The sequence below is a fragment of the Corvus moneduloides genome, chromosome 24 (assembly GCF_009650955.1).
Source record: "Corvus moneduloides isolate bCorMon1 chromosome 24, bCorMon1.pri, whole genome shotgun sequence".
Lineage (NCBI taxonomy): Eukaryota > Metazoa > Chordata > Aves > Passeriformes > Corvidae > Corvus > Corvus moneduloides.
The window spans coordinates 2,281,720-2,309,201 of record NC_045499.1 but is presented as its reverse complement, the minus strand read 5'-3'; the positions used below and the strand labels follow the sequence as shown (position 1 = coordinate 2,309,201).

The 27,482-nt window shown below is 52.3% G+C and overlaps 1 protein-coding gene across 1 annotated transcript; it reads left to right on the top strand.

The window, feature by feature from the left end:
• Nucleotides 1-581: 581 nt before the first annotated feature.
• PSMA5 (proteasome 20S subunit alpha 5) lies at nucleotides 582-10,468 on the top strand. The gene is made up of 9 exons (XM_032133353.1): nucleotides 582-768; nucleotides 1,735-1,801; nucleotides 3,420-3,546; nucleotides 4,861-4,928; nucleotides 5,509-5,616; nucleotides 5,700-5,758; nucleotides 6,448-6,550; nucleotides 7,505-7,591; nucleotides 10,193-10,468. Exons 1-9 carry the CDS (start codon nucleotides 740-742, stop codon nucleotides 10,268-10,270), a joined length of 726 nt encoding a protein of 241 aa, XP_031989244.1. The 5' UTR covers nucleotides 582-739; the 3' UTR covers nucleotides 10,271-10,468.
• The last annotated feature ends 17,014 nt before the right edge of the window (nucleotides 10,469-27,482 follow it).

Sequence of the window (27,482 nt, the reverse complement as noted above, 5' to 3'; positions counted from 1 at the left end):
ATATACCCCCTCCCGGTATTCCTTTCCCTGCATCCCGTCCCGTAGCCCCTTCCCGACACTGCCTCCCGTAGCTTCTTCCCGGTGCCCCCTGCCCGGTATCCCCTCCCTGGTACCGCGTCGGTACCCCTTCCCGGTACCTCTTCCTAGTACCCCCTTTCCGGGACTCCTTCCCGGTACCCCCTTCCCGGTACCCCTTCCCGAGACCCCATTCCTCGGAGCCCCTCCCGGCACCGCGCCGTGCCCGCCCTCAGGCCCCGCCCCCTCCTGCTCTGGCCCCGCCCCCCGCACCCAAGCCACGCCCCCTCCGTCACCGCGCCCCTCAGCGCGCCCGCCCCATCCCGCTCTGGCCCCGCCCCCCGGCGCTATGCCCCGCCCCCTGCCCAGACCGCGCCCCCTGTCCCTCGGACTCCCCGGTGTTATGGCCGCGCCCCTCATGCTCCGGCCACGCCCCTCGTGCCTTGGCCGCGCCCCGATCCACGGCCCCGCCCATCCCCTGCTCCCGCCAATCCCCGTCCCTCTCCTGTGCACTGATCCCGCCCTCCCCGCCCTCCTATTGGTCAGATCGCATGGCCGCTGCCCAATGGGCGGGCGGCGCGGGCGGAAGTGGTGCTCGGGGCCGGAAGCGGCATTGCAGCCCCCGGTGAGGCCGCGGCGCTCCGGGTGCCTCTGGAACCCCCGAACCCCCCCGGTACCTCCGGAGTCCCCGGGATCCCCGGAGCCACCCGGCCCCGCCGTCGCCATGTTCCTCACACGCTCCGAGTACGACCGGTGAGTGCCCGCCCGCGCCCGCGGCTGAGTCACGGGCCTGCGCCCGGCGCGGCCCGGCCGGTCTGGGGCACCCCGACCGGCGCCTCCCGCACTGGGATCGCACCGGGAGCTGCCACGAGCCCGCAGCGTTGCTGGGCCCTGCCACGGGACCGGGGGCTGCCAGGATAGGACGGATCCGAGGGCGGCGGGCGCTCGGGAGCCCTTGTTTGGTGTGCGGGGATGAGGCGGGATGGGGTATCCAGGGGAAGGAGCGTGTCCGGTGAGGAGCAACCGAGCTGCGGAATCGTGAGTCTAGATCGCCAGGAGCCGCTGAGGGAGCTGGGAAAGGGGCTCAGGCTGGAGCAAAGGAGGCTCAGGGGGGACCTTGTGGCTCTGCACAAGTCCCTGACAGGAGGGGGCAGCCGGGGGGGTCGGGCTCTGCTGGCAGGGAACAGGGACAGGAGGAGAGGGAACGGCCTCAGGCTGGGTCACGGATGTTTAGTTTGGATATTGGGATTTTTTTTTTTCATGGAAAGGGCTATCCAGCCCTGACACAGGCTGCTCAGGGCAGAGGTGGAGTCCTCATCCCTGGAAAGGCTCAAAAAAGCACGTGGATGTGGCACTTGGGGACATGGGTTAGTGCTGGCCTTGGCCGTGCTGGGGGAACGGTTGGACTCGACGATCTCAAGGGACTTCTCCAACCTCGAGGATTCCATGATTCTATGGTGAAACAAAACCTTTCTGGCTCGTGGTGCACCCTCTGGATTCCAAAGGCTTCCAGCACCCAGAGTGTGCTGTGACACCCCACCTGCTTCTCACCCGTCCCTTGACCTGCTGGATTTTCCTTTCCATGAACATCCCGAATCCAGCCCCTGTGGGTGTTCAGTGCTGAGGGGGACACATCCCCCTGCCCCACCTGTGCTACCTGTGCCCAGGATTTGCATTCCTTTGGTTTCCTGCCCCTCTCACTCTGTGTTGTCCTTGCAGGGGTGTGAACACGTTCTCTCCAGAGGGGAGGCTCTTCCAGGTGGAATATGCCATCGAGGCCATAAAGGTACGTTAAAACGTTTCCAAACTGTGTCATTTAGGGCTCCTTCAAACCCCAAGTATGGGTTGGTCAGGACTGATCCAGGCTGTGCCTGTTTCCTCCAGCCAAACATCCCACAGCTCTGATCTTTTATTGGTCGCTAAGAACCAAAACCCATTGATTTTCCCCAAAATTCAGTGGAATGTTCCATCCCCTGTCCTACCAAGTGATTTATCCCCAAACCAAACCCAATCCGAAGCTGTTTTCCCCCAAATCAAACCTAAAAGGCTTCTTGGGTGGATTTAAAATGCGAAGATTGTTATGAGCAAACCCACCTTTGCAGGGCCAAATGGGGTTTAAGTATCCTTAATTGGTAAATGGGGATTAAAATATCCTTAACTGATAAATGTCCTTAATTGATAAATATTCCTGTTTGTTGTATTTATAGAGTGTGGGTTGATTGGTAATGGCTTAAATTTGGAAGAAGCAAGTCAAGTTATGAAGGGAAAAAGCTCTGAGGTGTTTGGATTGTGGAGAAGGGTCCTGGCTTCATCTTTTCTGTGTTGCTTTAGCTCTTTGGAGCACTGAAAAGAGGAATAAAGTAATAATGTAACAGAAAAAGTATTAAAATTATCAAGGACTAGGGAATTAAAGCTCCCAGGAGGATGTTGGTGACCATGCTGGCTTCATAAATTAAAACAGATCTCCTGCCAAGACCTGTGGCTGTAGGTGCAGCTTTCCAGGGAATCTTGGGGTCAGAACTAAAGCCTGTGTCTTGAAGTGGATGTTGGGAGCTGTTAGCACTGCACACTGCAGCTGATCATGCCAGGAAGTTCCATGGTGGGGAAAAGCTGCGAGTGCTGGGAGCAAGGTGGGATCAAGACAGGGGCTGGTGGGATCAAAGCGGGATGAGGGTAATTGTTGGTGGGATCAAGGATCGAGTTTAGGAGCTGGCGGGATTAGGGTGGGGACCAATGTGGGGCTTGGTGGGATTAAATAGGATCAAGGTAAGGGTTGGTGGGATCAAAGTGGGATCAAAGTAGGGGCTCTTCAAGGCAGGGATTTGTGGGATCAAGGTGAGAGTTGGTGCAATTGAGGTGGGATCAAGGCAGGGGCTGATGGGATCAAGGTGGGATCCAGGAAGGAATGGGTGGGATCAAGGCAGGATCATGGCAGGATCCAGACAAGGGCTGCCAGGAGCCCCTGAGATCTGTCCCTTTGCTTGTGGCCGTGGATGTGGGTGGAACTGACTGCCTGGGACTCTGGGGAGAACAGGAGCTTATGGAAAGCCAAGTGCCCAAGCCCGAGGTGCAGCAGGATTTGTACTGACGTGGGAAATCCTCTCGCCCTTTAAACTCTTCTTTCCCTCTGGCAGAGGAGAATTCCCAGGGCCTTTTACACTCACCAGGCTCCACAAACTGCTGTTGCTTGAAAGATGAAGGATGTGCAGCAGCCCCACTGGGTTCTCATGGGAATCACATGGATTTCACCTTCCCCATTCCCTCCTTCAAGGAATAAGCTTTCAAATCCACCATGCAAAGCCAGAGTGGGTTTGTGTGTGGGTGATGCAATTGAATCCAAACCAACACACCTGGAGATAAGTCAGAATTACCATTGAGCTGGAGCCTGTGGTGGTGTTTTCCAGCTTGGCTCCACAGCCATTGGGATCCAGACCTCAGAGGGAGTTTGCCTGGCTGTGGAGAAGAGGATCACATCTCCCCTCATGGAGCCCAGCAGCATCGAGAAGATCGTGGAGATTGACTCCCACATTGGTACAGAGAAGGGATTTGGCCTTGGGGGTCCCTCTGGGTCAGCTCTGGGAGCACCCTTAAAACTGTGAATTATTTATGATAAGGGTCTGTGCCGTGGGAATTCGGGAAGTTGTGTTTTGGGATGAGTTGTCCCTGCAGGCAGTTCTGCCTGGAGCAGGAATGCTCATCCCTCCCAGTGCACACCAGCTCCTGGTCACTGGTTTTCCAGGCTCTGAGCCAGCAGAACGTAGCTGCAGGAACCAGAAAGAGGCAGCTGAAGCACTGCCCCCTGCCTCAGTGACCTCCCTCATGAAAGCTCATCCCAAATTTAGCTCTGGGAGGGTGGGGAATTATGGTGGGCTTGACTCGGGGCCAGTTTCTCCAGGATCAACCTGGAGCCACCCACGCCCTGAGGGGCTCACGATGGGCTCATGACCAAATACATCGCCTTGAAAGGCAGGAAACCTCCAAAATCCCCATGCTGCTGTTCCATGGGCATGGGAAGAGCTCCAAGAGTCTGATTATTTCCTCTTCCTGGGGGCTTGCGGTGCAGCCCCCTCTTCCGAGAGTGGAGTCTGTGCTGGGGGCTCCTGCTGCATCTGCTGGCTGTGGGGTAGCCAGGGCCCCTTCCCAGCAGGTTGTGGAGCAAATCTGTTTCAATTCCATGGAATCCTTGAGGTTGGAAAAGCTCTCTGAGATCACTGAGTCCAACCATACCAAGGCCACCGCTAATCCGTGTCCCCAGGTGCCACATCCAGACACTTTCTGAACCCTTCCAGGGATGGGGACTCCACCACTGCTCACAGGGGCAGCCTGTGCCAGGGCCTGAGCACCCTTTCCGTGAAAAAAAAATTACCTAATGTCCACCCTGAGCCTCCCCTGGCCCAGCCTGAGGCCGTTCCCTCTCCTCCTGTCCCTGTTCCCTGGCAGCAGAGCCCGACCCCCCCGGCTGCCCCCTCCTGTCAGGGACTTGTGCAGAGCCACAAGGTCCCCCTGAGCCTCCTTTGCTCCAGGCTGAGCCCCTTTCCCAGCTCCCTCAGCAGCTCCTGGTGCTCCAGACCCTTCCCCAGCTCTGTTCCCCTCTCTGGATACACTCCAGCCCCTCAATGTCCTTCTTGTCATGAGAAACCCAAAACTGACCCCAGGGTTCCAGGTGTGGCCTCACCTTTCCCTTTCCCACGGGAAACAAGGGACAAATCCCTTTCCCACGTTCCCACTCAGGGACCAGCTTCTCCCTGCAGCCCTTTGTGTTTTACGTGGGCTTTGGGCAGTCTGGGGGGAAACACATCCCAAAGAATGGGTGGAATGACCCCTGTTTCCCCTTTCCCATTCCAGGGTGTGCCATGAGTGGCCTAATAGCTGATGCAAAGACTTTAATTGACAAGGCCAGAGTGGAGACTCAGGTAAGATCCGACATCTCTGTTCTTAAATTAGCAGCACAAATCCCAGGAATTCCTTGAAAGTGCTGGGAAAGGGAAGATCATTCCATCAAAGAAGCTGGTGAGAAGCTGGAGGCTTTGCTGGGAGCAGAGGGGCTGTCTGACTGTTTTGGCAAAATACTGGATGTATTGGTTTTATTTTTATCCCCTTAAGTTTCCTGGATGCCTCAGGTGCTTGGAGGTCCCAGGAACAAATCTGTGCTACAGCAAAGGATTTTCTTGGGGTTTTCTCCTGCATATCAGCACTTTCCACCTTCTGGAGAGCTGGATAACACATGACTTCCAAAAGAGATACTGGGATGAAACCCTTCAGCCTTGCATTTCCCTGTTGGCATCCCAAGGCCTTGGTATCCCAAAATTTTCTGTGGATTTTTGTACATCCCACTCTGCCTGATGCTTCCATGGGAGAACTGGCTGTGCCCAGAGTTCCATAGGGAAGTTATCCTTGTGTCCACACAGGGCATCACTCCACCTCAGCCACGCAGGAGCGTCATATTTTGGGACCATGGGGATAATGGGAATCTTTGTTTGGATTTTCCTGCAGAATCACTGGTTCACCTACAACGAGACGATGACGGTGGAGAGTGTGACACAGGCTGTGTCTAACCTGGCCCTGCAGTTCGGGGAGGAAGATGCCGATCCAGGAGCCATGGTGGGATCCAGGGGGGATCTGGGGGTGCTGGGGAACCCCCCTTCCTTGTCCTTGTCCGACCCATTCCCTCCTTTCTCCTGCAGTCCCGCCCGTTCGGTGTCGCTCTGCTCTTCGGAGGAGTGGATGAGAAGGGACCCCAGCTGTGAGTTCTGGTCTCTTAATCCAGGGAAAAGACCAAACCTCCACTGCAAAATTCCCAGGCTGTTTTAATGACTCCATTCTGGGATTTTCCTTAAGCCTAACCCTCAGGGTTTATCCCATTATGTCCCTGATACGTTTGTTAATCCTGTTAAACTCTTTCCAGAGCCCTGCTTGCCTGTTTGCCATGGAAAAAACATCATATCTTCCCCAAACCCTTGCTTTTCTTTATTAAAAATGTGGTTTCCTGGGGAGGAGGGAAGCGTTAAAGCTCTCCTCGTCCTGAGTGTGTTCTTACCTTTCCCTAAAGGACCAGCAGAGCCACCAGTAACATAATCCATGTGACATTCCTTGGGGAGGTGTTGGAGCAGCTGTAACCTGAACTCAGGGCTTCAAATGGCCCCACTGGAAGTGGGAAAGGCTTGGCAGAGCCAGCCCAGTCAGGTCTCCCTTCCAGCAGGGAAAACTTACTGGATTTATTAAAAAAAAAAATAGGATAAACTGGGAAATCCAAAGGAAAATGGTTCTCTGAGGAAGGAGGGCAGTGTCAGAGTGTGTAAGCTGCCAGCCCAGGAGCTCTTGGGGATGAATCCCAGCTCCAGCTGTGCAGGGAGCTCTGGGGAGCTGGTGAGAGAGTCCTTGGGGTGCCCTGGGGTGGGATGGGGCGCAGGCAGTCACCCCCTGTCCCCACAGGTTCCACATGGATCCCTCGGGAACATTCGTGCAGTGCGATGCCAGAGCCATCGGCTCCGCCTCAGAGGGAGCCCAGAGCTCCCTGCAGGAGGTTTACCACAAGGTAAGGGCTGGATTTGGGATTGGGGGTCACATCTCATGGGTCTGGGGTACTTCACCACCTACCAGGACCCCCTAATTCCCTTCCCAGTGAGGATTTAGGACTGGGCTGGGCTAGGATCCTCAGGGCAGGATCACTCCTTAGCAGTGGATCCTGTGAGTAGGTGCTGAGGATCTCTACGATGAGTAGAGCTACTCCCAGCAGCTGCTTTCTGCCTGTGAGGTAATTAAGGCCATGTCAGGAAGTTCTCTATAAATAAAAACTGAGCTCCAAGTGCTGCTGTCAGCATCAGGCTCCGTGTGGATGCAGCTGGAAGCACCTTGAGCTCACACCAGCACCTTCACCTCACCAGGCAAGGGAGCAGCTTTTGTGCTGCAAGTTCTGGTCATGTTTGGTATTAAACAGGAATTTTCTTCCCCCCTGAGGAGGGAGTTGCTTGTTTTGGGCAGTAAGAAACCAAGCCCTAATTGAAAGCACAATTAGTGGTGGTGGCTGGGAAGACTCATTTGTTCACTAGAATTCTCCAAATTACCCAAACTCTGGACTCCCTGGATTGTCAACCCTTTTTCAAGTGCAAAGTGAGTGAACCCAGCTGTGCTGCACATCCCTCTGGCTCTAGTGATGCATGGGATTTATCAGATTAAATGCAGCTTGGAGGCTCCTGCTGAGAGGGAATCTGGCTTTTTGGGAGGAAATTGGTGAAGAGAAACAGCCTCTGCTGTCCCAATCCCTTCAGATTTATGTGCCCAAATTACCCATTTTTAAATCTCAGAGAGGCAGGATTTCACTGTCCCTGTGGATATCCCTGCCCTGCCTGCTCCAGTGTCCCGGGGATGCTGCAGCTGCCTTGATGAGCTGCTCCGTTCGCTGCCCGGCTCAAGGGATTTGGGAGAGGGGAGGGAGCAGGGCCACGTCCTGAGCCTCCACCATGTAATCCACGAGCCATTTGTTTTCCAGTCCATGACGCTAAAGGAAGCCATCAAATCTTCCCTGGTCATCCTGAAACAGGTCATGGAGGAGAAACTAAATGCCACCAACATCGAGGTGAGTCCTCCTGGAGTCAGGATTGCCCCTGGAGCAAGGAATGGAGCAGCTCAGGGCTTCCTGAGCCAACTGCTGCAGATGTTCCTGCCCTTTTCGTCATCTCCTCTGGGGCATTTTGGAAAAGTTAAAGCTTTTCCAGAGGTCCAGAGCCTGGTCTGTTTTCACAGCTAATCCATGATGAGCAGAAGGGATTCTCTGACCTCCAGTCAGCAGAACCCAACACACCACCCAGATGGCTTGTTCTTCCCCTGGATCTAGCCATTCTTTTTTGCCTTGCTGCTTGTAATACTAGAAGGAATGAAAATTACCCAGCTCCTGGGCTGCTATATCAGTCCTGGGGCAGTGCCAAAAATCCCTTGGACAGTGGGAGCAACAGGATCCTCCAGGAATGGCTGTGCCCCTGGAACCCCGGGAGCAGGCAGTACCCACAGACCTGGAGATGCTGGGCCCCCCAAACCTGCTCCATAGGCTCCTTTTTGGGTGGGAAAGGTACAAACCCTTTGGATTGGGTGGGGTAACTGGGAGATGAGAAGTCAGGCTGGCGTATAGAGTTTGCTTCTATTTTGGGTGGGTTATGAGACACCAGACCTTTCCAAAGTGTGGCATTCCAGCTCCTGAGCTGCTCTCTCCTCCCATTCCTTCCCTCTGAGTGCTGGGAAACCTTTTCCCAAACAGCCTCGAGGTGTTTGCCCCATTTCTGTATGAAACGTTGCTGCTGGGGGGACCATTCCTGGTGGGATTAACCAACTTCCTTTGGAGGGGAAGGCCAACAGCACAAGGAAACTTGGATACTCTGTCCCAAAATCATGCCAGGCGGCTGGAATCTCCTTCCCAGGTGCTCTTCCAGCCCTTCACCATACATTTTTTCCTGGTACAGTGCAGGCAGAGGAATGTGTACAGTATCCTGATGTCATGTCCCTGTTTAACAGGGCTTAACTGTGCTTGGCACGGCCCTGGAGTGGGGTGGAATTGTGCTGGGGGGAGGACAGCAGGAATGTGCTGAGGATTAAAAGGTTTCTATTGACTCAAGTCACCCCGTGGATGAAAATCTGCCACCTGAAGAGCTCTTTGCTTCCTAGAAGTATGTGCCTCTCCCATTTCTTGGCTCTGGCTCCTCTCCTGTGGCATTTTCCATCTAGGAACAAAGAGAAGAAGGGAAGGTGTGGTTGTGGAAGAGTTAAATCCATGGATGGCGGTGGTCAGGAGCCTGAAAGGACTTCATGCTTTTGGATTAATGACTTCCCTGGGAAGCCTGTCAGGGAATGGTGGAGGGAAGCTTTTGTCGGGAGAAAGTGAGGGACAGGTTTGAGGAGGTGTGGAAAAGCATAGGAACTGGTGTCTCTGAGTGCTGGTTTTGGGTGTTCATGAAGGTTTTTTCAGTATTAGAACTGGTTTTGGTGCATAAATCTGGGTCTTGTTGAGTCTGGTTGGGTCCAGGATCAGTCCAGTCCCTGCACAGGTGGTTTGGTGCCCAGAGCAGCTGGGGCTGCCCCTGGATCCCTGGCAGTGTCCATGGCCAGGCTGGACAGAGCTTGGAGCCACCTGGGCTAGTGGAAGGTGTCCCTGCCATGGCAGGGGTGGGACTGGATGGGTTTTAAGGTCCCTTCCAACCCAAACCACTCCATGATTTGAGAGGCCTAAAGTGGCATCTCCAAGTGTCTCCGCCTTGTCTGAGAGTTCTCGGTGAAGCCTGGGCTGGCAGGAGCTCTCAGGCTCAGGGACGTTTCTACTTGGAAACACCTCATGGAACCTTCCTGCCCCTGGATCTGCTCCTTCCCCTTGTGCTGGTGAAGGGGAGACTTGTGAACAGTCACCTCAGAAGAGCTCTGGGATCTGCTGGGATGCTCCAGAGCTTTCCTTCAGCTTATTGGTTGCATCCATACACTTTGATCCCTGAAGAGTCAAACCATGTGCCCAGTGCCTGTGAGTTCAGGAGCATCCCAGCCTGCTCCTGCCCCATCCCAGCCCGCTCCTGCCCCATCCCAGCCTGTTACAGGATACCCCAGCTCCTTCCGGGGCATCCCAGCTCCCTCTGGAGCCTTGGCATTTCCACTGACACAGCTGTCCCTGTTTTGGGCTCTCATCCCTGAGCCAGGTGTGAATATTTTTGCTCATGTTTCCCTTCCAGGCTTTTCATTCAAGTATCCCTCATCCTTGGTGCTGCCTCTGGAATGTTTTGGCTGTCTGCCCTGACGCTGTGTTGTCCCTGTCCCTGTTTTCCTTAGAGATCTCTGCCTCAGTTTCCCTGAGCCAACCCTGAGTCCCCTTAGCTCCCAGACAGGCCAGGATTTGTCCCCTTGGTTGGTTCCTGGGGGAGAAGAAGCCTTTGGAGAGGCAGGAATTCTCTCCTGGGAGGTTTTGATGGCTTTTCCCCCATCAAGTGGGAGCAGCGCCTGCCTGTTCCCACTAAAATTCCCTTCTGCTGCTCCTCTAAGGAGACTGAGTCAATTCAAAGCTATTTGTGCAGCAGGCAGCTATTTTAGGGACTCACGGAGCGTGTTCCGGGCTGGAATGATCCTGCTGGTCTGGCAGATCAGAAGAAGGAACAGCTGCTCCCTGCTTTCCTCAGCCACACTTAACCCCTTGTTCCTTCTCTTCCAGCTTGCCACGGTGGAGCCTGGGATGAAATTCCACATGTACACAAAAGAGGAGCTTGAGGAGGTCATCAAGGATATTTGAAAAAGAGGGAGAGACCCCCAAAAGTTCACACCCCTCCCCGACCAAAGGAACTGGTCCAGTTCCCCCAGCTCCTGGGACTTCCCTTCCCACAGCACCTGGATCTGCTGCTCCTGCCAACTCCAGAGGTTTTTTTACCATTTCTGGACAGAACTGAGGTTTTCCTGAGGAGGGAATGAAATAAATAATTTTGTTACTCTCTCTGGACTCCTCGGCACGGGGGGAAAAGGTGGGAAGGCGGGGATTTGGAGCTGAAACTGGGGGTGGATCGGGACAGTGGCAGTGCCAAGGACACTGCCAGCTCTGCTGTAGCAGCGAGTCTCCCTCTTGTGGTGCTGTCCCCGGGGAAATCCAGGTGTCATTCCACATTTCTTCGTAGAAAAGGAGAGTTTTTAATCTGTTCAGTGCATTCCTCCCTCCTTCTCCAGTGTTTTTTATCTGTAAAAGCATCCCTGGAGCTCCATCTCCTTCCCTGCAAAGAAATCTGTGATCAGCCTTGGGTTTGTGTTTGCTTTGAGTAGGGCTTGAAAAAAATCCATAAAAATTGATAGATCAGAGCCCACCAAGCAGAAACAGGGATAATGGCCTGGGACAGCCCCTCACCTCCAAAATCCTGCAGGTACCACGGAGTTTTGATAGTTAACCCTATTTTTCATCAGAAAATCCCTCCTTATCCCACTTAGTTTTTTGTTCTTCAGCAAAAATCTCTCTCTGTGTCCTCAAAACAGTGTCTGGGAATCGCAGATGGGTCTGATAAGGGAAGAAATTAAGTTTAAAAGAGTATTTTCCTATAAAATCATGGTTGTGGGGAAAGCCAGCTCTGCTTCAATCCTGGCAGCTGGCTCTGCACTGCCCTCAGAAGGGCAGAGGCCTGGAAATCAAATCCCAGGATAAATTACAATTTTCAATTACAGTTTCAGGATAAATTACGATTTCACCCTGAACCAAACAGCGTTGGCTGGTGTGGAAGAGCTGGACCTAGCTGGGACAGGGGTTATCCTGGGAAATAGGGACGTTTTCCCCAACATAATGCTGGAAATGAGGAATTCTCCTTGTGTTTCATCAGCTGGCAAAGCCAAATCTCCCCCCACCTCCAGCCTCTGCCTTTTTCCAGAAGGAAAAATGCCAATCCTGTTAGTTTTCCCCTCTCTTGCCATTGCCAGATGGATTCAGGAAGGGAAGCAAAGTCTGGAAAATCAGTCCTTGCATAACCTCAGTTTCAGCATAGCCCAGCGCCCTCCTCTTGGAATTCCTGTGAGCTCCTCTTCCAGAGCAGATTAAAGGGAACAAATGGATCATCAGGTGCTGCCTGAGGCCCTGCTAGGAGCTGGATCCAACACCTGCCCCTGCAGGTAGAATCAAATTATTGGGTGATGGACTTTTCTCCTTTGGGAAGAATTCCTGGCGCCGGGCTGCGGCGAGGCTGTGCCTCTCACTGCTCATCCCGCAACCGCTCTGCGGTGGCTCTGGAAGGGGACCTGGCCCATCCTGCATGGCAGGCCACGAATGAGGGCCAGGAATGAGCGCTGGGACACGGCCCCAAGCCAAACCGGCTCCCTTTATCCCAGTTCATGACCGCGGAGCTCAGCCCGGTTCCCCTCCCCAGGCTGGAACGCTTTGGTGGCGCCCCAGGGAACACGGAACCTGGTTCTTGGCACGATGGCACCTGGCAGAAACAGCCCCTCTGCGGTGTCCCGGGGCCAGGCCCGGCAGGGCACAGCGCTGTCCCCTCCCCGGCCCGCCGGGCCCTGAGCCCCCCGGGACCCCCGGGACCCCCGCCCGCGCTCTGGGAATGGCCCCGCCTCCCTGTGCCTTCGGCCAATCAAAAAATCGCCCTGGCACTCCCCGCCAATCAGAGGCTGTCGCTGGGTAGATTAGAGACCGGGCGCGCGTCGTGCCAGCGCTGCCGGCCAGTCACGGGAGGAGGTGGGTGATGATTGACAGAGGAGCGAACCAATCAGAGCTAGCGAGGCTGTGCCTGCGGGGAGGAGGCGTGGCCGCATTCTGAGCGACAGCTCCTACAGCCAATCATCATCGCCGGGCCGGGACAGCGGGACACGCCCCCCGACAGACGGACAGATAGAGAGACGGACGGACAGCGGGACAGGCCGATGAACAGACCGATAGACGGACGGACGGACGGACAGAAAGCACGATAGACACATCGACAGATAGGTCCTCGCCCCCTGCCCTCCCAGCGCCCGGCGCCGGCAGGTGGAGGCGGACGGACAGAAACACATCCCTACTTGCATCCCCTGGGACGGACAGACAGACAGATACCCCGCTGCATCCCCCGGGACGGACGCACAGACAGACAGACAGAGATCCCCGCTGCATCCCCCGGGATGGACAGACAGACAGACAGACAGAGATCCCCGCTGCATCCCCCGGGATGGACAGACAGACAGACAGACAGACATCCCCGCTGCATCCCCCGGGATGGACAGACAGACAGACAGGCAGAGATCCCCGCTGCATCCCCCGGGATGGACAGACAGACAGACAGACAGACATCCCCGCTGCATCCCCCGGGATGGACAGACAGACAGACAGAGATCCCCGCTGCATCCCCCGGGACGGACACACAGACAGACAGACAGACATCCCCGCTGCATCCCCCGGGACGGACACACAGGCAGACAGACAGACAGACAGACATCCCCTCTGCATCCCGCGGGACGGACGGACAGACGGACTCTCTGGGCTTCTCTGGCAGCGCTCTCCTGGAAGCATGGATGAATAAAGGATAAATGCCATGGATGAATAAAGGATAAATGCCATGGATGAATAAAGGCGAGCCCCAGGCAGCGTTGTCTCCCAAGCACGGAGTGCCCAGGAGTGCCCAAGCGCTTGTGATTCATTGGAATCACGGAATATCCTGAGGTGGGAGGGATCCACGAGGATCATCGAGTTCGGCTGCTCCAGTGCTGGGGGGACTCATGTCAGTGACCTCCCCCCCAAGTTGGGGTTCGGGGGCTTTATGAGCCACCCAGCCACAGTTTGGGGGTGTTGTCACAGGAAGAGTGAAAGCTTCAGACAAGCTCTGCCTTAGCCTCAAATTTTGGCAACAGTTAAGCTGATCCACATCTGTTCTAATGATGGCAAATCAGATTTATAAAAATGAATAATTTATTAAATGGACAAAGATAATGGATGGAAAATCTCAATGGGAATTACTACACAGGATAAAACTGAAGAACCACAGATAGGTTACACCATAACATAAACAGTGCGCTATAGCAAGGTACCTGCACTACAGCTGGCAAAAGGAATAGCATTGATTAGGAGCTGAAAGTGATTTCCCACCAAAACAACGATAACGTGCACAGATCACTTCGTCCCTGTGGAGTAACCGTGGAGCAGCGCCCCCTCTCACAGGAGAAACTCCACACATGTCCAGGAAAAGAAGATTTCTGCTCTGTGGAAGTTTGGTGTGGCTTTTACAGCTGTAAAGTGAGGGTCACTCACAAACCCAGCTCCCTCGGCCAGGTCTCACTTTAACAGTGAGAGGTTTGTTGGCAGCTGGGAGGAGCCAGCCCAGTGTTACCCCACAGCTCCAGAATAACTCACTGCAGGACAGCTCGTCCTGCTTGGGTCACCTGGTTAGCAAACAGCAGAGAAACTCTTGTGGGGGTGAGATGCCCTGCTGCAGCAATCAAGGGCAGTCCTCTTTTCTCTTGCAGCAGAGTCACACTGCTGCTCTGCAGTTTCCTGCCCAGCCATAGGGTAAGGTCACGCACTTCCAATTTGGCAGAGACCAAAGTGCCCACGTAGTCTGTACACAAAGATGTGCCAGAACAGAAGCAGGTGCTAGGTGTATCTTTGTCACAGCAGCGTTTCAACAGGCAAGGGACACGGGGCTGTGCACCTTCCTTCTCAGCCACATGTGCTCTCACATTTCCCACTCTGCTGAGCTGAACTGTAGAACTTGAGAATCCAGGAGCTGCTGCCATAAGAACGGACTAAGAACAAAATCCCAGGGCTGGCCTGGACGTTTCCCTTGCAGCTTATAAACCACACCAAACACGCTGCTGTTCTGGAGTTTTCTCCTCGGCGATCATGTCACACTCAATCTTGCACAGTCTGAAGGTGAACCAAAGAGCTCCCAGTTACAGCTCGCAGAGGAAAATGTGCCAGCACAGAAAGCCTTCTCTGACTTCCCCCATTACAATTGCTAGCTTGCACTCAGGCTGCATTCCAGTGGCATTCACGGCCTTCTTGAAGTCTGGAAACTGCACACACCCGATGGTCCTGGCACATTTTTCTCTGCGAAGGTACATCAGGATCTTTGGTCGTGGATGTAAGGTGTGTGATGATGCTCACAGCTGAGGAGTGTGCAAAGCACCGTAATGGGAAAGTAATGTACAGGTGGTAAAGGAAAGAAGACTGTTGCTTGATTGTGGTGCAAATGCAAGTTTCCACACGTAAGGGGCAAGGTCCCAGCAAGCCTCTTGTCCTGGCACAGTTGTGTGTGCGAGAGGTAGCTGGGAAGTTTTTTAGGCTACAAGAGGGATGGAATGTGATGGTACTTAGAGCTGAGAAGGAAAGTGCGTGGCGCTGCTGGGTTTTGACCGAGGCAGTGCTCTGGACTGCTTCAGTGGTGGCACAGTGTTCTGTGTGAGAAATACACGAACATTTTGGGTCTGAGAGAACGAAAGGGTGTGATGCTGCATGAGGCTGAGAATGAGCCTGCAGAGCACCGTGGCCGAGTGTGCAGGGTACAGGCTGCAAGAGGAGCGTGACTGCCACTCGACTGCCTTTCAAATCCAAGTTATCAATGGCAGCAGGAGAAGTCAGTGGAAGTTACCTGTGCTGGCACATTGTCCTGTCTGAGCCCTGCGTAGAAACAATTCTGTTCAGCTTTAGACTCGAGATTCAGAGAACATTCTGGTGAGATGTAGCTGACAAGGAAAGTACAGAGTGCACTGGGGAGTTTGATGTGGCTTGCATGCGGCAAGGGGAAGGTGCAGCCCAGCACTGGCTTTTTCTTCTAGAGCCTTTTTTATGGGAGCAGCTGCTGGTCGTTTGAAAGGGAGCTGCGAGAGTGGAAAAATGTGGCGGTGCCTATATGTGAGAAGGAAGATGCAAAGCCAAAATGTGTTGTGGGCAGTTTAACAGCTGCTAGGAGGAGGAGATAACCCAGGAACTCCCTCTGTCCTGACACTTAACTTCTCTGAGATGTAGCTGGTTGAACTCTGCGACACCGTGTGTGAAAGCGATTGCCCTGGGAATATCAGCTTCCACAGGGAAGAGGGAAGGTCATCGAATGCTTCCTGTCCTGGCACATCTCTCAGTCCCAACTGCAGCTGGAAACACTCTGGTTTAGCAAAGGACTCTGTGACACTGAGAAAAAGCGAAGCTTTATCGAGTTGAGAAGGAAAGTGTGAATCACCAGTGTGTTTGGTCTGGTTTATAGGCTGCAAGGGGAAGGTAAAGACCAGTACTGGCTTTTTGTTCTAGGACTTTTTGTACGAGAGCAGTTGCTGGATGTTTTGAAGGTGTTTAGTGTCTGTGAGAATGAAAGGCTAGGATGGTACAGAGATCTTTAGGGGAAGTGCACATCTCCAGCGAGTATGAGGCAGTTTGGTGGGTGTGAGTTACACATTGAGCCAACCAAGAGAGTTCGTAGCTGACTCTGTTTGTGGAAAAGTTTTTGCTGGACTGTTGCAATTTTGTCCCTGGGCTTCAAGTGTAACTGTACAAAGAGCTCAGAAAGGTGGTGCGTGGACTGATACTGCTTTGTGTAGTTGACAAGCTGCAAGGAGAACAAGGGGTAATGCAGCATCTGTTTCTTTCCTGGCACAGGAATTTGTATTGTCCCTTGGCTGTGGTGAGAATTGGCGGTTTCAAAAGGAAGCTGAAGTTTCTTCTAAGCTGCATGTTGAATCCTCTCCTTTCAGTCTCACACAGAGACCTTCAAGATTCACTGCTTAAAAAAAAAGTTCCTAGAACAAAGGAGTCAGTGCTGGGCATCACTTTCCCTCTGCAGTCTTAAACTGCATGTCTCACATTGGTGTTGTGCTTTTTATTTCAGGGTTTTACATTCACGTTGAAGGATATCAACAGCACCATGCAAACTGGAGCTTTCCTTTCAAACTAAATGTACAATCACATTCTTTCACTCTAGCAGAGCCCAACTTTGAAACTTTCCATGTCCAGCAATTCCCATACCAAAAGTCCTAGGGAAAGAAAGTAAACACTGGCCTTCACTTTCCCCTTGCACCTTACAAACTGTGGCACACACAGGTCTGTGTGCTCAGCTCCATGTACCCTCTGAACCTTCAGTCTCACAGAGCCCAGTTACAAACCTAAGAACGTCCAGCAGCTGGTCCTGATGCCTTTTCCTGGTCTTAAAATCAAGAGTCAGACACGGTTAGAAGGGGAAAAGGGACTTTACCTTGGTATTTATTTTAAGGATCCTTAGGTGAGCACGTCCAGGTCATATGCATCGAGATGCACCCCGCTGAGTCTGTCTCTGTGTCTCCCCCCTCCCAACACTGGGTATAACATTATAGGTTTTACTAATTAGCAGATCTATCAAAGATTCCCCAGTGAGAGGCTCAAGTGAGCCCCCCTCCCTAAGGAGCCTTCCCCTGGATGGTTCTATCTTGGTTTACAGAATGTGCTCTGGAGAGGACCTTGGGGTCTGGGGCACACTGATCCCTGGCTATGAAGCTTCTAAAATGTTTCTTTCGTCTCTTAGCTTGACAAACAAGTCCAAGAATGTAGGCAAAAAGCACTGAGAGTACAGAAGTTGTAAAAAGGTATAACAGGGGTATAAAAGAATAGGCAAAAAATCTTCATGGCATCAGTCCACAGAACAAGTTCTAAAAGAAAGGGGCTGTGCTGGAACTCACTTTTCTTTTGCAGCCGATAAACTGCACAGCCAACAATTAAACCATTCTCCTTCCTTCCCAGCTGTATGCGCCATCACATTCTGTCAGTCTCCAAGAGCCAGGATCCACCACAGAGCTCTTCCCTGAGCTGTTCCCTCACGAATGAGGCCGGAGAAGCGCTTGGCTTTTTCCTGGGCACTGTCAGCGCTCATCGAAACAACCACACGATAGCGCTGCCGACTTGCAAAAGAAGGAAACGCTCCGAGCCCAGCTCGAAACCACCCCCAAGGGCAGGACCGAGCTGGAAACGTCCCTGCTCCCAAAGCAACTGTGGCAGGACAAAAAGATTTCCGGGATCTTCCTCTTCTTTGCAGCACATTCGAATGGCAACACAAACTTATTTCCGCTAATAGATTTTTTAATTCTTGCAGAGTGAGGCTATGAACTTGAAAACATTTGCAAAAACAGAGCTCACGAAAGTGCCAGCTGAGAAAGATCTTGCTGCCTGCAACTGCAGCTGCACCCACGGAACTGCACCACTCCCCCTGCTATCTGCACTTGCCTTCTCAGCTCTAGGTCCCATCACAATCCTTCAGTCTCACAGGATCCAAAACTGAACACAGCTCCTGACTGCTCAGACACTAAAGGTAGCAGGACAAAAAGCTCAACAGTTTGGCTTTTGCATTCGCACTGTAACAGGTCCTTCTCATTCCTGACCATCCCTCTCCTGCCCTGCTGAGCCCTCTGTGTCCTTCCACTGCCCATCCTACACCTCCATTGCTTTGCACTGCCTTCCTCCCATCACCTCCCCTTCAGTTCCCTGCCTCTCCATCCTGGCCTGGCCTTGCCTTGCTCCTCCAGTTATTACTTCCCTTCCCTACCTTTCACTTGCCTTTCCCTGCAAAGCCAGCTCTTTTCTTGCCTTGCCCTGCTGCCCCTCCCTTGCCTTTTTTGGCCTTGCCTCTCATCCCCTGGCTTGATCTGCCTACAACTTTTTTCCCTGGCCTTGCTTTGCCTTTTCTGCCCCTCCTTTGCTTTGCCTTGCCTTTCATACCCAAACCTTGCATTACTTTACTGACCACCCCGTGTCCTTCCCTTGCCCTTTCTACCACTCCATTGCCTTGCATTGCCTTGCTCACCCATCACCCACCTTCACTTCCCTATGCCTTTTTTCCTGGCCTTGTGTTGTCTTGCCTGCTCCTCCTATGACTCATTTCCTTACTTACCTTGCAGTTGCCTTGCCTTGAAATCCCACCCCTTGCCTTGCGTTGCTCTGCTACCCTTCCTTGCCCGACACTGCTTTCCGTGCCCATTCCCCACCTTGACTTGCCCACTGATTCCTTCCCTGGCCTCGCTTTGCTTTGCTTTCCGCTCTCTCGCCTTGCCTTGCCGTGCCTGTCCTACCCACGCCATTCCTGACCATCCTTTGCTTTGCCACTCAATACACACCTTTTTCTGGTGAAACACTGGTGGTTTTAAGGCTGTTCCTGAAATGAGTTCAGTGTCCAACTCAATTCTTTCAGCGCTGCCACGTTGCCACAGGACGTGTTTCTCAAGGCCCAGGATGGTGTCCCAGGCAGTGGTGGGAGGCACAGGGTGGGTCTCCAGCCATCCACTGGTGCCTTCTACCCTTGTCAGCACGTAACGATTGTGTCATGCAATCGATCTGCCAGGCCTCCCCATACTGATATTTAGACCAATGCCCCCCAGACCACAGGGGCTTTACCCACTTGGCCTTCTTGATTGCAGCACATATTTCACAGTCATGGATTACCCAGGATAGAGTGTGTTGGGGAGGATGAAAGTTTGGTAAGAAAGTTTCACAGGTATGTAGGCTTGGCAGAAAGATCTCTGAATGTAGAAACTGGGGATGAGATAGAAATGAAAGCAAGTTTTGATGTAGAGTAAAAGATGTTTTGCTGAAACACTGAGCACTGAGTAACTGAGAAGGCAAAGGTTGGAGATGAGTTGGAAGGAGATTTTTAGGAGCAGGACAAAGGTATGTGATTACAAACAAAGACATTTTTCACCAAGCAAATAAGTCTCAAGAAGAGCGTAAGTAAATAGAAAACATGTCTTTACCAAAAAGAGAGATATCACAGGCAAACAAGAAATGTTGATGTAGGAAGAAAAAGAGAGGTCTGAGAATTTTCCATTGTAAGCTTAAATTGTAACTTACTCTTGTGATTGGATAATAATGACTATAATATGGTGATGGTAGTAGCCATGATAGGCTATAGGCAAATGTAAAGGTATTGTGTGTGGTGCTTATTGGTTGTTATGTATTAAGATACTCTGCAAAGAAAAGTATAAAATGCTTTGTAACTTGAACAGAAAGGGCTTCAGGTATGCCCACAGCTGGAGCTGGCAGCTGTAGGGCTGGCTCTGGATACCCACTCCCTGAGCTGCTGTAACTTCACCTATGCAATAAACAGCTTTCAGGAGAGCCGCCTGAAGTGCAGACATCCTTCGTGAAACCTTCTCCTGTAAGAGTGTCCATGGCTAAGCCCATTTTGTTGTGTCTCTTCCCTGGTGGCCTGAGGCATCATGGGTGCACCAAGCTACAAATAACTCTCCCTTGTGTTTCCAGGCCAGATCTACCTGTGACACTTCAATCTTGGCAGCCTGACCAACCTGTTCGTTGTTGTGATGCTCCTCATTAGCCCAGCTCTTAGGCACCTGATGGACTTTCATGGTCACCTTCTCTACCCGGGCAGCGATGTCTTGCCACACTTCGGCAACCCAGATGGGTTTCCCTCTGTGCTGCCAATTGGCCTTTTTCCATCGTGCCAGCCACTCCCCCAGAGTGTTTGCTACCATCCACGAGCCAGTGCAGAGGCAGTGTTGGCTACTTCTCTTGCTCAGCAATATCCAAAGACAGCTGGACAGCTTTCAGCTCTGCAGCCTGACTTGATCCACCTTGTCCCTTGAAAGTTTCCTTAAGTCGCCCAATAGCAGAGGCCCTGGTCTGCACTGGTGAGGCATGGAAAATGTCCTCCCTAAGCTCCTTTCTGAGCTTCTGATGGCTCTCTTCAATCCCCTCTTCCAATTTCCCCATATGCCCCATCAGGTCTGTTTCCACAGCCAAGACTTCTCAGGGCATGGGCAGTATCTTCCTATGTCTGGAGCCTTCTTGTCACAGCACCCACTGCCTCGTTTTCCTCATCCCATTGCTGCCTCGCCTGGAAGTGGGAGTGTGCTTGACCAAGTCCTGTGAGTTCCAACCACGCCAGTGTTGCACATTTTAAAAGGTCTGGACTTTTGGTGGCTTGGTTGTTATTTGAAAAAAATGATCTTTAGGACAGCCAGTTCTCCCACATGTTGGATTCCTTGCTCAATGGTTTTCCAAGGGCCTTGCTGCAGGTGGCATGGCCAAAATTCGGATTGCACGTTTGAAATTCAGTACAGCCAAGGATTGCTCGCAGACAAAAGTGGCCAGGACAGACTGGTCTGGCCAGCCTTGATCTCACATGGGCTGCCTCTAATCTGCACCTAAAACTTTGTCCTTTCCTTCCTATGGGAAAGAACTGTCATTCTGGTCCCAGAGCCATGGCAAAATGTGGATTGCCTGTCCAAAATTCAATCCACGCAAAGATTGGTCCCAGAAAAACTGCCAGGACAGATGGGTCTGGCAGGATGTGACCTCTCCTGGGCTGCCTCTCATCTGCTCCTGAAACACGGCAGGTCTGTGAAGGCTTTGAGAGTCTTAGGAGAAGCAGGCACGGCAAGGCAAGGCTCGGAAATGGCAGGAGGAAAAGGGTATTCAATCCAGGTGGGGAGGGCAGAGTAAGGTCATGCCAGGCAAGGGAGGGGTTCAAGGGCAAGGCAAGGCAAGTGGTGGCTTTGCAAGGCAAGGCAATGAGAGTCCCAGAAGGAGAAGGAAAGGCAAGGCTGGATCTGGACAAATGGGCAGGGAGTTCACGCTGGGAGATGGGTGAGCAAGTCAATGCAAGGTAATGCAGTGGTTGGAAGGGCCAGGAAGGACAGGGATGGGTCAGGAAGGCAAAGGAAGCGACAGTCAGGAATGAATGGGCAATGCAAGGTTGTGTAGGAACGGCAAGGAGATGCCAAGGAGGTGTAGGCCTGGCAAGGCAAGGCCCTGGAGGAAAGCAGTAGGCAGGTCAAGGGTGGGGCATGGGCACGCAGGTAATTCAAGGCAAGGGAGGCTCAGCAGGGCAAAGCAAGGCAAGTGAGAGTTCCATTGCAGTATTGCTCCCAGACAAAAGCTGCCAGGACAGAGAGGTCTGGCTCACCTTGACCTCTTGTGGGTCACATGCAATCTACTCCTGAATCCCTGGGGCTAAATGAAGGAAATGGGAGGAGCAGGCAACAAGGCAGAACCGGAAAAATGGGGTGGGGAAGGCAAGGCGGGGGATGGCTGAGCAAGTCAATGCAAGGCAATTAAGTGAAGGAAGGGAAAGAAAAAGATGTTTAGGGGTAAGAAAGGCAGAGGAAGTGATGATCAGAAATGACATGGAAGTTCAAGGCTGGGTAGGAATGGCAAGGCAAGGCAAGGGAGGGATAGATAAAGCAATGACAGTGCAACTCAAAGCCTGCAAAAAAGGGGTGAGGAAGCCATTGTGGGGATGGATGAGCAAGGCAATTCCAGGCAATGCAGTGGAAGGAGGTACAAAGGAATGATGTGGAAGCCAGGGAAAGGCAATGGAAGGTTGGGGTATGGAAGGAAAGGCAAGGGATTATCAGGAATGCCAAGGAAATGCAAGGTTGAGCAGGAAAGACAAGGAAAGGCAAGGGAGGGGTAGGCAAGGCAATGAGAGTCATAGGCCAAAAAGCATTCTGGAAGTCAAGGTGGGGATGGGTTAGCCAGGCATGCAAGGCAATGGAGGGGAAGGAAGGGCACGGAAGAGATACAGATGGGTCAGTAAGGCAATGCAAGTTTTGAGAAGGCAAGGCCAGGCAAGGCAAGGGAATGGATGGGCATGGAAGGCAAAGTCAGGCAAGGAACAGGCAAAAAGGGCAGGCCAAGGAAAGGCAAATACCTTGTATTGCCCTGCATACCAATCCCCCACCTTGACCTACCTACCCTTTTCTTCCCTGGCCTTGCCTTGCCTGCCCCTCCTTAGGTTTGCTTAGCCTTGCCTACCCCAGCCTCGTGTTCCCTTACTGAACCCTCGGGGTCCTTCCCTTGCTCTTCCTGCCACTCCATTGGCTTCTTCACCCACCCCCCACCTTGACTTCCCTACCTCTCATTTCCTGGCCCTGCCTTGCCTTGCTTGCTCCTTCAGTGACTTGCCTTGCCTTGCCCATCCCAATCTAGGACTGCCTTACCTACACTCACATGTCCTTCCCTTGCCCTTCCTACCACTCCTTTGCCTTGCATTGCCTTGCTCACCCATCAGCCACCTGAACTTTCCTACTCTTTTTATAATCTCCTTAATTTGCTGTGCAAGCCTCTCATTTGACTTGCCTTCCCTTGCCTCAACCTTGTCTTGCCTTGCAAACACACCCCAGACCTTGCCCTGCCCTACCTTTCCTTTTCCTTCCATTGCCTTACTGTGCATCCCCCACCTTTCTTCCCTGGCCTTGCCTTGCCTTTACTGCCCTGCCATTGACTTGTCTTTCCTAACCATCGCTGGACTTGCCTTTCACTGCCCTGCCTTGCCTATAACTTTGGGCCTTCTCTTGCCTACCACTTGACTGCCTTGCCTTGCCATTCCTACCAAACCTTGCTTTTCCTTGCCATTCCTCCCCATCCCTCGCCGTGTCTCTCCTTGCCTACCCGTGTCACGCTTTGCATTGCCATTCATCCCCATCCTGCCTGTAACTGCCTGGCCCTCTCTTCCCAGGTCTTGCCTCACCTTGTGTTCCTCTCCTTCCACCTGCCTTGCCTTTCCTATCCCTCTCTTGCCTCGTCTTACCCTTCTCCCTGCTGTGTCATTGCTTTGCCTAGCCTTTCCCTTAATTTCCTTCATTTGCCTTGCCTACACCTACCTTGCCTTGCATACCCCAACCTTGCCTTGCCTTAGCAGCTCCTTCCCCACCTTGCCTTTCTCTTCCCACCCCTCCCTTGCCTTGAATGGTGTTGCATACCCATCCCTCACCTTGACTTCCCTTTCTCTTTCTTTGCTGGCCATGCCTTACCTGTCCTGCCTTCCTTGCATACCGCTCCCTTTTCTTTCCATCCCTTTCCTTGCCCTGCCTTGAACTGGCTACAACTCCCTTGCCGTGCTTTGCCTTTCACTGCCTACCACTCCAGTACCTTCCCTTTCTCTGCCCTGCCTGCCCGTGTCTTGTTTTGCATCATCTTGCACAGCCCTTGCCTTGCCTCACCTGTCCAACCGCAGCCTTGCATTGCCTTACTGACTCCTCTGTGTCCTTCCCTGGCCCCTCCTGCCCCTTCATTCCCTTGCATTGCCTTGCTCACCCATCCCTTGCTCCACCTTGATGCCCCTGTTCTCCTGGCTTTGCCTTGCCTTGCCTGCCCCTCCTATGACTGTCCTTGCCTTGCCCATCTCTCACATGCCTTGCCTTTCTAACCCATCCCTTAACTTGCCTAGCCCTCCCTTCCCTTGCGTTGCCTTTCATACACATCCCCTGCCTTGACTTGCCTCCTCCTTACTTCCCAGGCTTGGCCATGCCTTGCCTCCCTTCCCTTTGACTTCCCTTGTCTTTCCTACCCTTCCCTTGCCTTGCATTGCCTCCTATACCCATTCCCTACCTTGCCTTGCTTTCCCTTTCTTGCCTGGCCTTGCCTTGCCTAGCTCTCCCTGTCCCTGCCTGGCCCACCCATCACTGGACTTACCTTCCTATACCCAGCCTTGCCTACCATTTTGGGGCCTTCTCTTGCCAAACACTCCATTTGCTTTCCCCTCACGGGGTTTGCCTTCCCTACCTCTGCCTTGCCTTGCCCAGAATTGCCTACACTTGCATGGAAGGCAAAGCAAGGCAAGGCAAGGAGTGTAGGCAGGGCAAGGGAGACGTAGGCAAGGGAAGGCAAAACAAGGGTACGTTGGGACAAACAGGGCAATGGTACTGGGAGCAAGGCAAAACCAAGTGACTTGGAGTGCCTTTCGTTGGGAAGCAAAGGACATCGTGCCAGTGCTGGTGGAGCAGGTGTTAAGGTACCATGGGAGGGTAAACTCCAGCAAGGCTTTTCTGATGAGGCATCTTCTGTGTAGGAGCAATTGCTGGATGTATCTGATACTGGAGTGGTATCCAGGTTTTGGTTGGTAAATTCCTGAATGATGATGGCAATGCTTTTCCATGGAAAGGAAAGAACGTAGCCCGAGGGTTTCAGGTGCAGCTGAGAAGCTGCCTAGTGGAGGTCAAGGGCGGTGGCAACTTTCTGTCCTGGCATGTTTGGTGTGGAAGCACTCCCTCCATTTGTACAGTTAGATGGATACCAATCCATCTTTTGAAGGTAGTCTCTTGAAAGGGTCAATTTGGCACGTGGTTTCTGCTTCTCAGAGGTGGTCTCCTGAAATTCTGGCAGTACAGTTATTTTGGACGAGGTAAGCAGCTGTACTCAGTCTGGGTGTGCAGCTGATGTAGTACCCAGAGCAGGTAATGCCCAGGAACAGTGTTCTGGCACCTGTGAATAGGATCAATTCCCAGATTTTCTATTTTGGAGGAGTGAAGCCTATTTGTTTTGAGATGGGCTCATAGTTCCTCTCTTCATTGGGTGCAGCTCAATGGGAGCAGGTGAAGTTGTCACCAGCAACAGCTTTCTCAGCCAGCCAGCATTTTTGTGAGCTCCATTTTTGCCAAATGTTTTCAGGTTTGAAACAGGATTCTGTGAGAGTTGAAACAATTTACTAGCACCAAGGAGTTCTTGTTGCCGTTTGAATGTGGTGCAAGTAAGAGTTTGTACCTGGAAGAGGAAAATCAGCAAAATCTTTTTGTCCTGACGCCATTGACTGGGGAGCAGGGACGTTTCCAGCTCAGTTCTGCCCTTGGGGGTGGTTTCGAGCTGGGCTCGGAGCGTTTCCTTCTTTTGCAAGTCGGCAGCGCTGTCGTGTGGTTGTTTCGATGAGCGCTGACAGTGCCCAGGAAAAAGCCAAGCGCTTCTCCGGCCTCATTCGTGAGGGAACAGCTCAGGGAAGAGCTCTGTGGTGGATCCTGGCTCTTGGAGACTGACAGAATGTGATGGCGCATACAGCTGGGAAGGAAGGAGAATGGTTTAATTGTTGGCTGTGCAGTTTATCGGCTGCAAAAGAAAAGTGAGTTCCAGCACAGCCTTTTCTGTGGGACGTGCTCAACATGTAACTCACACCCTTTGAATTGCACCAAACTCCCTGCAGATAGGCAACTTTCCCTCAAGCTCTAGGTACTGTCTACTCTGTCACTCTTGTAGATCTCAAACCCCTTCAAAACGTCCTGCAACTGTTCTCGTACAAAACAGTCCTAGAAAAAGAAGCCAGTGTTTACATTCATCTTCCCCTTGCAGTCTGTAAGCTAGACTGGACACATCAGTGATTCACACCCTCTTTCTCCATCATATATAGCATCACATTCTCTCAGTGTGGCAGAATCCATCGCTAAAGAGAAGCATTTCCAGCTGCAGTTTGGACTGAGAGATGTGCCAGGACAGAAAGCATTCGATGACCTTCTCTCTTCCCTGTGATATTCTCAATGCAATCATATTCACATACCTTCAGTGTTGCAGCTATACCTTACAGAGAAGTAAGTGTCAGGACAGAAACGGTTCCTAAATTACCCCCTTCTTCTGGCAGCCTTTAAACTGCTCATGGCATCCTGGGGCTATGTGCCTTCCTTCTCACTCATATGTGCCATCATGTTTTTCCATTGTCACAGGTCTCTTTCAAACATCCAGCAGCTGCTCCCATAAAAAAGGCTCTAGAAGAAAAAGCCAGTGCTGGGCTGCACCTTCCCCTTGCCGCATGCAAGCCACATCAAACTCCCCAGTGCACTCTGTACTTTCCTTGTCAGCTACATCTCACCAGAATGTTCTCTGAATCTCGAGTCTAAAGCTGAACAGAATTGTTTCTACGCAGGGCTCAGACAGGACAATGTGCCAGCACAGGTAACTTCCACTGACTTCTCCTGCTGCCATTGATAACTTGGATTTGAAAGGCAGTCGAGTGGCAGTCACGCTCCTCTTGCAGCCTGTACCCTGCACACTCGGCCACGGTGGTTTGAGGGTTCTTTCTTCCCCTCATGTAAGGTCATGCATTTTCATTCTCCCCAAGTGTCATACGTCCATCTACTCCTCACACAGAGCACGGTGCTGGCACTGAACCGCTCCAGCGCGCTGCTTCTGCCAAAACACTCCTGTGCCACGCACTTTCCTTCTCAGCTCTATGTACCATCACATTCTATCAGTCTTGTAGTCTGAATCTAAAAGGAAAAGTTTTCCAACTGCATCTCACACAGATAACTGTGCCAGGACAACAAGCTTGCTTGGAGCTTGCCCCTTACGCATGGAAACTTGTATTTGCAGCACAGCCAAGTGGCAGTTCTATTTCCTTTACAACCTGCAAAGTGCCATCAGATTGCTGTGCTCTGCATGTTCCTCCTCAGCTGTAAGTGTCATCATGGACTTTACTGCTCAGAATGACCAAAGATCTGGATATACCTCTCGCACAGATATAACGTGCCAGAACAAACACATTTTCTTCTCATCGCCCAGATTGCAGTGGTTTCTTGAAGGGCTTAGAGGTTAAAGAACTAATTCAGGAAGTGCTTCTCTCCTGGCACATGTTGTTAAAATGCTGCCGAAACAAAGACGTACCTAGCAAGTGCTTCTGTTCTGACACATATTTGTGTACAAAAGCACATTCACGCTTCGGTATCTGCAAATTAAAAAGTGCATGATCTTACCTGAAGTCAAGCAGAAAATTGCAGAGCAGCAGAGTGAGAACGCAGTTCATACGATGCAATAGGAAAAGAGGTCTTCACTTGTGGTACAAATGGAAGTTTCCATGTGTAAGGGGCATGGTCTGAGCAAGCTTCTTGTCTTGGCGTGTTTATCTGAGCGAGATGTAACCAAAAACTTTTCAGTTCAGAGTTGGGCTAACAAGAGAGACAGAATGTGATAAGGAATGTGCATAGCACAGGCATGTTCGACAGTAGCAGTTCTGGACTGCTGCTGTGCTGGCACATCGTGCTGTGCGAGAAGCACGTGGACACTTTGGACTCTGGGGAAAGGAAGAGGTGATGCTTCATAAGGCTGAGAAAAAACCTGCAGAGCACCACGGTTGTGTGTGCAGTGTACAGGCTGCAAGAGGAGCCTTAGTGCTTGTCTGAGGCTCCCACTCTGTCCATAATAAGTTCAAACTCCAGCAGCAGAGGCAAAGAAGGCTGACTGTTGCACTGAAAGCCCATCCTAGACGAGAAATCAGCTCTCCTGTGTATGTGTCCTTTTGAATTCTCAGTCGTACAAGGACAAACAGCTCTGT